At 40.0% G+C, this 13,898-nt stretch overlaps 2 protein-coding genes across 3 annotated transcripts; one reads left to right on the forward strand and one right to left on the reverse strand.

Moving 5' to 3' along the window:
• Positions 1–297: 297 nt before the first annotated feature.
• On the reverse strand, positions 298–7,110 carry proser1 (proline and serine rich 1). Of its 2 annotated transcripts, XM_057321827.1 has the most exons (12): positions 6,575–7,109; positions 6,387–6,452; positions 6,224–6,292; positions 6,046–6,140; positions 5,867–5,960; positions 5,679–5,789; positions 5,469–5,552; positions 5,295–5,373; positions 4,826–4,918; positions 2,204–3,584; positions 1,419–1,566; positions 298–1,256 (listed from the first exon to the last, which is right to left on the reverse strand). In XM_057321827.1, the coding sequence occupies exons 1-12, from the start codon at positions 6,617–6,619 to the stop codon at positions 1,131–1,133; spliced, it is 2,391 nt and encodes a 796-aa protein (XP_057177810.1). In that variant the 5' UTR covers positions 6,620–7,109; the 3' UTR covers positions 298–1,130. The 2 variants fall into 2 exon arrangements, with proteins under 2 accessions (XP_057177810.1, XP_057177811.1); XM_057321828.1 differs by lacking the exon at positions 4,826–4,918 and having other exon boundaries at positions 6,575–7,110.
• Positions 7,111–7,474: 364 nt separating this feature from the next.
• vps36 (vacuolar protein sorting 36 homolog) lies at positions 7,475–13,641 on the forward strand. Its single transcript, XM_057321525.1, has 14 exons — positions 7,475–7,661; positions 7,853–7,921; positions 8,033–8,103; positions 8,195–8,309; positions 8,498–8,587; positions 9,064–9,150; positions 9,592–9,624; positions 9,716–9,793; positions 10,499–10,633; positions 10,877–10,942; positions 11,758–11,822; positions 12,141–12,225; positions 12,869–12,945; positions 13,041–13,641. Exons 1-14 carry the CDS (start codon positions 7,566–7,568, stop codon positions 13,120–13,122), a joined length of 1,149 nt encoding a protein of 382 aa, XP_057177508.1. The 5' UTR covers positions 7,475–7,565; the 3' UTR covers positions 13,123–13,641.
• The last annotated feature ends 257 nt before the right edge of the window (positions 13,642–13,898 follow it).

A 13,898-nucleotide genomic window follows, 5' to 3' on the forward strand; every position in this document is an offset into this window, starting at 1 on the left:
AAACATATGCTACATTTCTGTTTTTATAACATTCCATACATAGTTGGCAATAAATTTCAATATTACTTTTGTTTTGTTATGATCAGAGACACAAGCCACTAATTAACATATTCCAATAAACAAACACGCAAATGCATATTTTCTGATAGAAATCATGATGGCACAATTTTAGTTTCTTCTGTTGATACCAATGATGTTGCAATACTCAAGAAAGTTCCTGTGAGTTCTGTGGCAATTCTGGAAAATCTTGAACCTATTATTTAGAAATAAAACAAATCAAGACTGAAAACAGATATCTCTGAAGAAAGGGCTTTTATTTCATTATACTGTTAGAACATACTAGACTAATCCTATCATATATTTGATCATATATAATGGTGGAAAAAATGAAGTACCGCAGACTCTGCATTTATAGAGGTCTAAACTTTATATACATGCAGATTGTATGGTAGTGACCTCAGCATCAGTAAAATTGTACAACCGTGTAAATTCAGTAACACCAATGTTACCAACTCAATGAAACAATTGTATAGAAGCTTGTTTGGGTTAAAACAAAAGGAAAAACCTGCTAAAACACAAAGAGAAAACACCACCTTTACCCATTTTGAAAGTTTTTTTTTTTACATTTACATGTACAGTATGTGAGGAAAGACCATTCATGATACAGGGTAAAAAAGAAGTTTAGACACCCAGACTATTCACAGTTCATCTACTGGTGTATATTTAAAATTAATTCATCATTAATAAACGACAGTACTCATTTCATCAAAATGACAATGATGCCCTAATTCTACAAACAAAATAACACTAGAGATAAGTATCCATCTCATTCATCCAAATACACACTTATTAAACGCAGTCCAGCCCTCATAAAACAATCTTCAGTGAAGTTCTGTGCACAGCAAAACCACATTGTTTTGATGTGACACGTCTACAGGAACTGTCAGTCATTTCTAGTTTTAACCAACAATTTACGCACCTTTTTCCATCCACAGCCTCTAAATTTAGAGAACCGCAGTCACAATGTTTGTTTCCGTTTATCCCTGTCATACATCATTTACTCAATCAAACAAGATGCTAACACCCCAGGCTGCATATTTTTAAACATATTCCTTTTCTTCGACAGGTAGTTACTGCCATCCCAGAGATGGGTGCAGGCCTGGCTGCAGTGGGAAGCTCGAGCCAGCGGCTGAAGGGTAATTTGTAAACCCGTTGGGCTGGGGAGGGTAACTGTCCAGTGCTGATGCTGAGTGAGCCTGTAACCACAAACCACAGAGACTTCAGCCAAATGGTCCATACAAACAAACATGAACAGTGTAACCACACAGTGGGGCTCACATTTCAGCTTTTAAAAAAACATTTGCAAGATGCAACCTCTTTTCTAACTTGAAAACTAGGCCAAAAGCTAGTTGTGTTACCTGCAGAAGTGCAGACTGCATGGCAGGGTTGTGTAAACCAGAGAGGGCAGCAGGAGATGCTGCGGTGGAGAAGCTGGGCATGCCTGGGGGAAAAGACAGCAACCCTGGGAAAGCTCCTCCACCAGGGGCCTGGAGGCTACCAGTTAGCCTAAGTAGCATACAAAGATCAAAAACACTGTAAATAATATTAAGAGGCTAACAGTTGTGTAAATGACATCAACCTAAACTCTAAGCATTCAATATCGCTAGCTAGAATGTTACATGCCCACTACAATAACATTGCTTATAGAGTCAATATTTTGTGATTTTTAAGGTCCTACTTTGGTTTAGAAAGTGTCCAACAACAAGTTTACGTACAAACATGGTATAAAAACACGTTCACTTTTCATTTTCTAATAATAGAACAGACAAATGACATTTTTACAGGTTTGAAACAATCTGAGGGTGAGTAAATGATGACAGAATTTTTCATTTTTGGGTGAACTATCCCTTTAAGAGCTATAATTCATGTGTCCTTTCATGTTGCTGATTGTAAATCAAACACACATGTGAGCATAAATTACTCTGTTTCCAGTGTTTCCATAACTTTAAGTAGTGTGTAACACTGATAGTACTGAGAGACTACAGACTTTGGACTTTAGAGGGAGTATTGCAACTGGAACACATCTACGATATGGAGACTAAAAAGACATCATTGTCCTGTACTTTCTAAGAAAACTACATAAAAAAATACATGAATAGGCTTAAATCTAAGATTTTAACCAATCAAGAGAAGAAAAACATACCCAGCCTGGCCAACCAGAGCAGGATTAAAGTTTGAGCTGAATGCAGACGCAAATCCAGGAAGCACAGGGGAAGAGGACGGCACTCCTGCCGCGGCGGCCGCTGCGACTGCTGCCGCCTGGAGAGGTGCGACGGTGGCTACTGAGGAAGAGGCTCCTGGAAGCCCCATTAAAGAGGACAGGACTGGACTACCTGCCGCAGGAGATCCCGTGCCACCAAAACCTGGGAAACCAGGGTTGGGACCAGGGGGGAGACCCGGAAATGCAGTAGTGGTCAAGCTGAGGCCGAAAGGGGAGGGAGAAGGAGCACTAGAGTGAGCCAGGCCTGAATACACAGATGAGGCGGGAGGAGTAGGAGTTGACGAGGTGGAACAAGAAGACTGGCCTCCTGGGAATGGAGATATTGGAAAATGTGAAGCGGGGCTGCTTCCAGACTGGGAGCCGAGAGATGAGGAAAGACTGTGGAGTCCGGATGCGCAGGCAGTGCTGGATAAAGAGGGCTGGGGGGAGGCAGTGCCGTGGGGCATGCCCATGGGTCGGGCAAGAATGCTGGAGTTAGGCATGACTAGGGAGCTAAGAGAAGGTGTGCCAGACCTTGAGGGTCCTTTGAAAGCAGAAGGGATGGGGCTGTTGCTTCCGCTGCCTCCACTGTGCCGCGCCATGGCGTTGGCATGTTGTTCGCTAAAGAACGCCCCGGAAGGGCTACTCATAGATGGCTGGTTGGACATCCCAGAGTTGGGCTTAGGACTGGGAGAATGTTGCATGTTGGGAGTCAAGCGGCCGGGAGTGTGTGAGGGGGTGTAGCTACGGATTACTGAATGCGACTGGGGGGAAGGAGCACCAGAAAACGAGTGGGCTGACTGGGAATCTAAGGAGGTTGGGTAACCCTTCTTAGAGGGTAAACCCATAGCAGCTCCATGAGGAGTCAAGGGGTCACCGGTCCCCCTGGGTGTAGGTGTGCGGCCACCGGAAGGTGTTTCCGAACGGGGTGCAACATGAAAGGGAGACTGAGGGATACTTGTACTTGGCCCGGGTGTACCACAGGGTGTTCCAGATGGCGTTTTGATAACAGAAGGGGTGCTTCTACCAGAAGGGGGCATGACAGGGAATGGGGAGGAAATAGGTGTGTGGCCACCGGAGTTAGAGGCAAGGTGGGGAGAACTGGCCGGGGCAGGGGGGCCTTTGATGACTGAGGGTGAGGGGGCAGGAGCAGGGGAAGGGGTTAGAGGGTTTTGGGATGGGACCATGCCGGGGAACACTGGAGTGATTGGTGTGGTAGGCTGAGGCTGGGAGGTGGAAGGAGTCGTTGGGGTGGAGCTATGAGAACCAGGTGTGCCAATGATGTTGGAGGTTTGACTTTGCTGACTGGCAGGTCGACTGTAACCTGGAAATACAGAAGAATGGGTGCAATTTAAATTTGTAGAGAAAGTAAAAAAAATACAAAATGAGAACAGACACCACATGCATGAGGTTTATTAGTGTTGCATTAGAAAGGAAGCAAAATAAGAAATCTCCCACACTGTGGCTGTACCGTAAGAGGTGCAATACTGCAGAGCAAGCATTATTTGTCTGAACATTGATTTAAAAACCCCATGAAATTGTTTTGGGTGCAGTTCTTTTCTGTCTTACATAATAAGGGGAATGCAAAAGTATAAGCATTATGCAACCAACAGGAACTGAAGTCGGGAAAGGATCATGAGTTCCACAAGAAGCACTATTACACAAACAAATGGATGGCCTCAAAACAGATAGACTAAAGGGCTCAGCATACTACATTCGGTGCAGTAAATCAAAAAAAATTCCAATTTGATTTCATTGGGTCCTTAATAGGGATGTAACGATTCACCGTGAGCCGGTTGAAAATCGGTTATAATGAGTGACGATTCAATTCGGTTGAGGCTTGAACTGAATCGCAATACATTTTTTGAACAGCAGGGGCCGCTATTTTCACTGCAAACCTAAACGTGGGTGCTGATATTTCTTAAATGCAAAAAAATCCAAGATAAGCACAGACAGTATTAGTTTGTTTATATTAAAGAGACTTTTTCTATTATTAATTTGTTATAAAATCGCAGTTTACTTTTGTTATTTGAAATAAAACATTATTTTATTATGCAAAGAAACGTGAAGCATTTAAGAAATAATGCAAGGGAAGTTGTTCATTTCTAATTTGTTTCAACTCATTTTTTTTAAATAAATCGTGAGTAAATCGTGAATAAATCGCATCGTGAGATCAGAATCGTGAATTGCATCGCATCGTGAGCTGAGTGAATCGTTACATCCCTAGTCCTTAAAATATATAACACAATGCCCCCTTCTGAGTTGTTGCACACAGATATTAACAGCCACTGAGCATTCTAAAAAATCAGAAATTATGTTGAATGTGAAAAGTGAAGTGTATAATAATATGCATTCTGTTGTCCTTTACAGTGATTTATTATACCATATTATCTTGGTCAGAAAAGAACCCTTGGAGAGCATTTAAAGCATGATCAAACTGCATATTATCGATGCTGCAAGCAGATTTAGAGCATGCTGCGGTGAGGTAGCATTTACAGACAGCATTCGTCATGGCAGCTGTTAAAGGCAGCACACAGTGCTAGCAACAGCAACTGCACGTTATACCTGCCAAACTGGGAGTGGCTCGGTAGGGTGGGGGTGGCACACTGGCGGTGATGACCCCGCCCACTGACACCAGACCTGCGTTGTTGTACGCACCTGAGCGGTATCCGGAGAAAAGGGTGAGAATATTCTGTAATGTTGGATGAATAAGAGCCTCCAACCCCTTGCTAACTTTTATATAATGTGAGTGCACAAAGGCAAACACTGTTGAAATATGATTCATCAACTTTGTTCAAAGATTGTTTTAGGTAATACATCAACACGTTTGATGAAAGTTTTGTGGCTATTCTTTCATAACAGCCTTTTATTTTTGGTGCCTTCTGTTATGTTATCTCATGTATTAAACCTAAACATGCTTTTTAAGAGTAATGTTGAGGATCAGCTCCACAGCTTCATTCTAACTTGTATGTTAACTTGCATAAAACAGACTATCCCCTCTAATCTTATTTAATCCGAAAAAAGAAGGTCTTACTTGGAGCGATTGTTGCATGTGGCCGGCAAGGTGGGATAGGATATGGCACAGGTCTGTGTGGATTGTACGTTGATGGTGACTGGTGAAAAAAAAAGAATTGAATGTAAAGCAATAATAACAAAAAATCTTCAAAACAAATGTATAGGCAGTAACAACTGTCCCATTAAAACATACCGGTTTGCTTGGTCCAAGGATACGTGCAGCAATTCCTTTTCCATCCAGGTTTATATCCTCTCCATCCTTTTTGCCAGGAATTCCCTTTAAATAGTCCAGTAAAATGTAAAATGTTAAAGAGCTACATTTAAACACAGCCCTAAATAAATATGCAATTGCATTTAAAAGCAGACACAACATGCTTTCTTGTGGGAAGGTTAATACACTCACAGGAAAGGATCCGGTGACCTTGCTGGGTTTGCCTTTGGGATAAGGGTTCCCTGGGATCATCCCGCAGGATGAAACCATAGCTACTGGAGCTTTACAACCCACCTTACATACCTGAACACCATACAAAACCAAACATTCAATCACTTAACCACAGTTTGTATATTCACATTAAGAAGATTAAGTTTTACCTGCTCCAGGATCCTTCTTGCACGTTTCTTCTCAGACAAGTGAATACGGAACGCGTCCTCCACGGGACGGTAGTTTTGAGCATCACAAATATTTCTGTCCAGAAAACAGAATAACCATTGCTGTAAAAACATTTTTGGTTTATATAGATATTTGTTGAATTTCTATAGTGCACACTTACAGAGCTATGAGTTCCAGTACAATGATTCTGTCCTTTGAGAATGTGAAACAATTAAGGATGTTTGCAACCTTGGTTGTTGGAATTGCAATCATTTTCTGCAGAAAACAAAAAAGCTCAGTAAAAAAAGACTGTGTGCGTGGAATTATTAAAATAACTAGTGATGAAGCAGAACTCTTACATGTTGCAGGGCTTTAACTGCTTTTATTTGTGGCTCTGCCCAGGAGAAGTATTTTAGAATGTCAATGACCTAAAACAAAGTGGATTTAGACATGTGCATGGGATGCAACATACTGCAATTTTTAAAACACGACATACAGCTGAATTGGTATAGTTTTACATACCTGCTCACTGGAAAAATACCCATGAACCTGCTCTATAGCTTTGATTCGCTGATCTGTCAAAACACACTTAGGGAAAAAAAAATATTAAAAATTATTGTACTGGAAGAAACATCACCCACACTTACTATTTCAAAACACAGCCTATGTTATACCACAAATTTAAACAAAACACTTTCTAGGCATTTTACCTTTCTGATTTCGTCCAAGACGATGTCAAAAGATTTCTTGTCCATCTTGTCTGTAGATGCTCTGATCCCTGTATTGATTACCAATCCCTCCTACAGCATCTCAATGACAATCCTTCATTCACTTGCTAATGGTAAACTTCATGCAGTACCCGTTATTGTGATCCACAGCACTGATTTTCATATTATTCGGCTTCAGGAATCTAATCGAACCTTTTAGCGAAGATAAGTGCATATAAAGTGGTGTGTATTAAACAGCGCTGCTGGTCTCTTTAAATTGAGACTAGCATCACTGACATGAGAAACAACAATAGTCCAGTGCTAAATCGACACACTGTTCAAATGCATCATTTCTCACGCATATGCATGTCTTTTATCATATCTGTACGATTACTAATGTCCACGATGTGACACACGGTCATCGTTTTCTCGTTGATTTAGTTTAGCTTGATATATATTCGCTGTTTGTTGGTGTTTAGCTGAGACGTTAAAGGGTTCAGGACGTGTGCGACTGTATGTGTCAGGACCCCGACATGAAAGCGTCTGTTCATTAATACGCCTCGAGATTAGTTCAGTTATTTTGCTCTAAACCATGCTCTCAGTGTCGTTTCGCAAGCTATTTATGTGCGTAGTCACGTGACTATTTCTTGATCATTATGTTAGCGGTATTTTTCTATTTCTGTAAAAATTGGTCTAATCATAGATGTACATTTCTAACTGTTATGGGTCTAATGGCCTACTATATACTGTGTGTGTGATTCTAAAATACGATACATTTTATATTATTGTATTGTTTTAAAATATCTTGATTATTGATTTTTTTGCATTTTAATTTATAAAATACATATTGAAAAGAGGGAGGAAACTTTTGAATGAATTGTCTCCTTTCAAACAGGCGCATTCTCAGACACCTAAGCGGAAGTAAACAGCTGTAGCTTCATGTGTACTGAAATTCTCTCTTTTTTAACTACAAATATTTTAATGTTTTGATAAAATGGACAGATTTATGTGGACAAATGGACTCCTTGAGATGAACGAGACGTTAGTTATCCAGCAAAGAGGAGTGCGATTTTACGACGGGGAAGACAAGGTATTTAATTCCATTAACGTTAGTCGAACACGGGGGAAAGTTATGAAGTGACCGAATACAAATGCTGAAGTTGTAATATGTTTTAGGCTGTTTAAAAATATGTACAGTATAAATGGATAGTTTATATTTGAATAGCAAGAGCAAATGTTTCATTATTTACACACAGGTCTCATTTGTTTTCTTCGTGACAGGCTAAACTTGATGTGGGGATTGTTCTACTGACTACACATCGCTTGCTCTGGAGAGATCAAAAGAACCACGTAATGTCATTTTTAGTCTTTTTCACAACTCTCCCGTTTAGTCCCCCCGTCCAATTTGAACGATGATAGACTACATAGATTACTTAGACTTGTTTTTGTGCTTCTCTGTAGGAATGCTGTATATACATACCCTTGTCACAGATTATATTTTTTGAAGAGCAAGCAGCAGGCATTGGAAAGAGGTGACTTTTTTGTCATGCTAAGTAGAACTGTTAGTGTGATGATTTTGTTATTGGTTCTGTTAACTAATCTATTGCTTTTCAAACCCCACAGTGCCAAAATTGTCATCCACCTGCACTCGGCCTCCCAAAATAAGGAGCCAGGCCCCTACCAGAAGAGCAAGTATTCTTATATAAAGCTGTCCTTCAAGGAACACGGGCAGATCGAGGTAAGTACTTTACATAACTTTCATATTTGAATTAAGATGCGAAGATTAGGTTTGCTTCCATGTGCATGAAGCTTATAGCACAGCTAAATCAAGCTTAATACAGTTACAAGCTGTAGGCAGTCACGACAAGGCAGACGGAGTGATGATAAGAGAAGTCATATTTTTTGTAATGTGTTTTTTATGTGTAGTTTTACAGACGTCTAACAGAGGAGATAACTCAGAAACGATGGGAGAATACGCCTGTGTCACAGCCGATACCCACGGGAACAGGACCCAAGGTCAGAGGTCACATTTACTCACTTATTTACGACAGTAACCTTTGACTGACAGTCTGCCTGATGCATTAAAAAAACAATACTAGCCTTTTATCCTTGTATCTCTCCTTTTAATTCAGTTTTGATTGAATAAACACGTAGTATTCATTTCGTCCTCTTGGTGGCACTGTTATAATGCACTTGGCTATTTGACTCATTTAATCATATTGTTATGATACCGTTCACATATTTGCAATTGCAAGACGGTTCTTTTGTTTTAGACAGCTTACAGAATTTGCTTGACACTTAAAGGTTGCTTAAAGATTGTGGCCTGTAAAAGACAGATCATTTCTAATGGCTGGCCCTGAAAGTTACTCCATTCAAGCCCTTTCCTTCCTTTGCCTTTGTTATTTGTTTGCATGTATGTTTGACTGTTTGTTTGTGCGTGTAACAATGAGTGAGGGTGATATTTTTTCCTGCTGTTTTCTGTGGTCCTGTAGGCAGGAAGGACACGCGCAGTGGGGATTGTGGGTATTGAGCGGAAGTTGGAGGAGAAGAGAAAAGAGACAGATAAAAATATTTCAGAGGTATGAAAGATTAACACATTCACAATGAGCTATATAAAGAAAACAGAAACACACTGATGTATTATCCATAGACTGTATGCTTCAGATAAACGCAGATAATCGGGGTGCAGGAAACCTGTGGCCATAATCAAACAGTGAGGACTGTGGTCCCCTTCTGATGGACCCCTGATGTGGGACCCTGCTAGATGACCTCATAGCTCTGATTAGGCTTTCTGGCACAGCTATAATAGAAGATTAAAAGAAAGCACAGTGGGGCACTCAAAGTGCAGTGGGATATCCTGTAGGTGTGGGTACAAAGAGTGATTAACAAGTAATTGCAGCCCCTGATAAGGGCTATAAAAACATAAGCGGTATAAATAAAAGAGTGTAAAGTGGTGGTCGGATGTGTTGATCATTGCTTTCTCTTCATGTATACATTCTTTCATCCATGTCTGTTTTCAGGCTTTTGAGGATCTAAGCAAACTCATGGAAAAGGTCAGTTTAAGTAGGTTGGTGGGTCAGTTATCATACTGTCAAATTTAAGTTTATCCCTCATGTTTGTTTTACTCACTATCTCCCCCTGCAGGCTAAAGAGATGGTGGAGCTCTCCAAATCTATTGCCAATAAAATCAAAGACAAACAGGGTGACATCACAGAAGATGAGGTGAGCTTCGGGTAGTGCCTGGAAATTGTAGATTTACATTTACTTAAGCATCTTACATCTTAAAACAAGTACAGGTGGTCTACTGGGGACGAAAGAGCAAAACATTATCCAATTGGCTAGAATATTTGATGTCAGACGATAGTTAAGAACGTACTTCATTGTACATAAACATTTGTATGAAGAGTGAGGCCATTTCCTGCAATCTACCTCAAAGTCAATTACTGCTTCGATCCTTGTTAAGTTAATAGGGTTATTGGATCTCAGATAATATTTAGTGAAGTCTTTATTTTTCTTTATTTTTTTTAACCTGTTTCAAAGACGATAGATATCCATCTTTCCCGCCTTACTGAAAGATTGTGTTTGTTTATATTTGTATGCGTCATGTTCTCTGTCTGTTGAGTGTCTGTAAAATCAAGGCTTGGCAAACATTAGCAGCATAATCCACAATGAGCTCAGCAATCCTGGTCACTCACAGCACACACATTGTACAGGTGTGTTACGAGCAGGAAATGACGTAATGGGCTGGTTTCCAGGATTGAGATCCACCAATCAGAGCACATATGATGCACCTCTCATTGATACAGCATAAGGAAATAAATGATTATCATTTTTTGCATGTACGCATTGGTTTTACAGATGAGGTCAGCTGATTTAGTTATAGATGCAGGGTTTTTTTCAATCATGTTTGTGTCCGCTATCTGACAGACAATCCGCTTCAAGTCTTATTTGCTGAGTATGGGCATAGCCAACCCAGTTACCAGAGAAACACACGGTTCAGGAACACAGTACCACATTCAGCTCGCCAAACAACTCGGGGACATGCTGCAGGCTCCACTGGAGGTAATAACTTTACTGTTTTTATATTCTCATAGGACTGATCATGCATAATTTAATGTGAATGTTTCTGTTATTGGATTTAAATACTCCACAGTCTCTGGAACCTGTGGCATGAGGAACCTAGCACACTTTCACAGAATTGTGTTTTTCTAGACATTCCAATCAGATGTGAAAACCAGAACTAAGAATTGTATAGTAAGGGATATATTTTCTTCTTTACTGTTCTTTGTTTATCAATCACTCTAGGAGCGGGGAGGAATGATGGCCCTCACTGAAGTGTACTGTCTAGTGAACAGAGCCCGAGGGATGGAGGTAAGATGCGCCTGCACAGGTACAATTACAGATCTTCTAATGAATCACAGCATCTTCAAAGCCTACAAAGGCCTGCGTGACTCACTATAGAGGGCAACAGTGTCTCTCGTGACAGAGTGTTTCAAGGCTGACCCTGATCTCCTGCCCAGCGGCATTAGGCATGACAGCCATCTGGAGAGATCTAAGCATTTTGTCACCTTTGATACACTGTAAACAAATCGCCCCCTTGATTTCATTTAAAGATTGAAGACTGCACATTTTTTTGATTAACTTTGTTTTGGGGGGGGTTTAAATTCTTATATGATGATATTGCCAAATTCTCAGGTGATTTTATGCTGTGCTGTCTTCACAGTTACTTACAACTTCGCTTTTCAGAAAATATGTTTTGGAAAAAACATCAAGAAAACATTTTTAGAAACATAGTAAAAATGTATAGAAATAAGGGAGAAATTATAGAAAACAGATACATTTTAAAATACATAGAGTATATAATATAAGAATACATGGTATTGTTGCACACTTTCTATAAGATGTATTTTGGTGTATTAGTGTTTTTATGTAGCAACCAATTAGTGGGAGGAGTCATCATGTCACCCACAAAATGACTCCTCCCACTAATCTGTTGTTATAAGAATATTCTTACTGTATTGAGAATATGAGAATATTCTGACTGTATTTACATTCAAAACTGTTAGTATAGTGTTAATATATCCTAGGCAGTAATACATAAGGCATAGAAATGTGTGTGAAAATATCTGATGATTATTTCAAAACTGATGGATAAATCTTAAATCACACTTTGTTTTTTTTCTCAGCTTCTCTCTCCAGAGGACTTGGTCAATGCCTGTAAAATGTTTGAGTCACTTAAGCTCCCTCTGCGGTAAGGTTTTGATCATTTGTATGTGTATATGTTTGCGTGAGTAAAATAAAATCGGAGTGCGTTCATGTGTACAAATCAGGCTTTGTAGGCAGAGGAAGGTCAGTGTGAGATCGGTCGGCCACTTCCTGGCAGACTTCCTGTTTTCAGGACCCATGTCCGCCCTCTGTCTCTTGTCTTCATTTTCCACCTTTCAAAAGAAAGCAACAATGTGGGTCACGGACTGCAATAAGACGCCGTGCATTTTGCTTACTGTAAAATTTCAGCTGCAATCTTGTAACATTCTTATAGTGACCAACAGTTTTTCTGTCTTCTCTCAAGGTTGCGAATATTTGACAGCGGGGTGATGGTGGTACAGCTCCAGTCCCACAGTGAGGAGGAGATGATTGCCTCAGCTCTAGATAATGTGAGTGACATGCCGTCATATCCCGCCATCTGTTAAATCACTTGTGGCCGTTCAAACATCACACAGTAGCTTGTCATGTTTAATTGTGGGTTTGTGGAGTGGAAATTGGAGGAGATCTGTGACCACAAACTTGTACAGCCATTTCTTCCCTGACTGAGAGAAGGTCATCTCTTCATCTAATAGAAATGGTGGCGCTCAAAGTCTTCATTGTATTAAATGAACCACCTTCAAAGTGTTTTGGACAAGACACGGCTAGCAGATGTGTCGGGGGTGGTGGTGTTTTAGGTCAAAAGGCTGGAACGAGAGGCGTGTCGGATTAGAAATTTCCATCCCTGAAGAGTCCAAGGCAGATGTGAAGAATGTTAAAAAAACAAGCGCATTTCTGTGAATTGTTGGCTGTCAAGCACCAATTATTGCCTCACTCACTTCATATTTGGGAGAATGTGGTGAAATCTGACAGGATCCTCAGGTCATATTTCAGCCCAGAAATGAATCAATAAATTATACTTTGCTTAAATAAAATTAAGCCTGTTTTATGAAGAAAGTTTTTAGCTTTTGCAGTAGTCCAGAAGCACATGCAAGTTGTTATTATATGGACATCTATTCAATTTGATTGCGTTGTCCTTTGTTTTCTGTATTCCAGGTGACTGATAAGGGCTCCCTTACAGCTGAAGAGTTTGCCAAGCTTTTAGGACTCTCAGTTCTTCTTTCTAAAGAGCGGTATTGTCTATATTTTGCAGAAATACATTTGGTTATATAATAAATATTCTCAAAGCAGCTTTTTATGTTAATATATTTATATCTCTCTTTGACAGGTTGTTATTAGCCGAGAAAATTGGTCACATATGCCGTGACGATTCAGTAGAAGGTCTGCGTTTTTATCCAAACCTGTTCTGACGTATGGGATGATATATTATCGACCGTGACTCTCAGATACTTCCTGCTGGACCCCAAATACCTTTCAAAACTGAGCTGATAACCGATTAGCCCTTGCTCTGGACACAGGAGGCTCCTGCTTTCCACTGTTTTTGTCAATAGCGTCTTTCATGAATTTTGTTGAGGTACCCGTGTGTGTTACTGCATGCTCTGTTTTGCCTAAAGCTGGATTCATATGTCATGTATTTAAACAGATCATTGTGAACACGTTCAACAGTTTTTTCATGAATGTGTGTGCTTCCGTGTTTAATGCTAAGGACATTTGTACAGCACGATTTCAGAGGGAGGAAGATAGGACAAACGTTTAAAATCAAAATAATCTGACATCAGAAGATTAAGTGGCATAGGATTTGTTTCATAAGACATACAGTACCACGCATTTAACAGACTGGTGTGTTAAAAGTAATTAAAGATATTTTGAGTTTTATTTGTCGTTTTCTGTATCGTTGCTGTGGAATATGGCTGCTTAGTCAGTTGTCCAAATAAAACAAAAGAATTCACAGGTGGTCTTTTCATAATCAGGTATTTCTGATGAATAATATTTGCCAGATCTATTTCAAGGACATGTGTGAGCCAAAAATCCCAAAGTGGATTGCAATGGAAAGATTGTTCCTGAATGTAGCCTAACATTAAGCAATAAAAAATAAAGTTATTATTAAATGTTACTCTATCTAGGCAGGCTTCCCAACTGTGAACAGAATTATCGAGGGGTGGATTTATGTCCACAACTCACTGCT

This window comes from Triplophysa rosa, linkage group LG22 (assembly GCF_024868665.1).
Source record: "Triplophysa rosa linkage group LG22, Trosa_1v2, whole genome shotgun sequence".
NCBI classification, from domain to species: Eukaryota; Metazoa; Chordata; class Actinopteri; order Cypriniformes; family Nemacheilidae; genus Triplophysa; species Triplophysa rosa.

Bases quoted from the DNA above. Each gene is read 5' to 3' on its own strand.
- proser1 (XM_057321827.1), bottom strand. From the start codon at position 6,619: ATGGACAAGAAATCTTTTGACATCGTCTTGGACGAAATCAGAAAG. The intron at 6,293-6,386 runs GTATGTAAAACT...ACTTTGTTTTAG, and splicing joins GGTATTTTTCCAGTGAGCAG to GTCATTGACATTCTAAAATA. The intron at 4,919-5,294 runs GTAAGACCTTCT...GATACCGCTCAG, and splicing joins ACATGCAACAATCGCTCCAA to GTGCGTACAACAACGCAGGT.
- vps36 (XM_057321525.1), top strand. From the start codon at position 7,566: ATGGACAGATTTATGTGGACAAATGGACTCCTTGAGATGAACGAGACG. The intron at 7,662-7,852 runs GTATTTAATTCC...TCTTCGTGACAG, and splicing joins TTTACGACGGGGAAGACAAG to GCTAAACTTGATGTGGGGAT. The intron at 10,634-10,876 runs GTAATAACTTTA...CAATCACTCTAG, and splicing joins TGCTGCAGGCTCCACTGGAG to GAGCGGGGAGGAATGATGGC.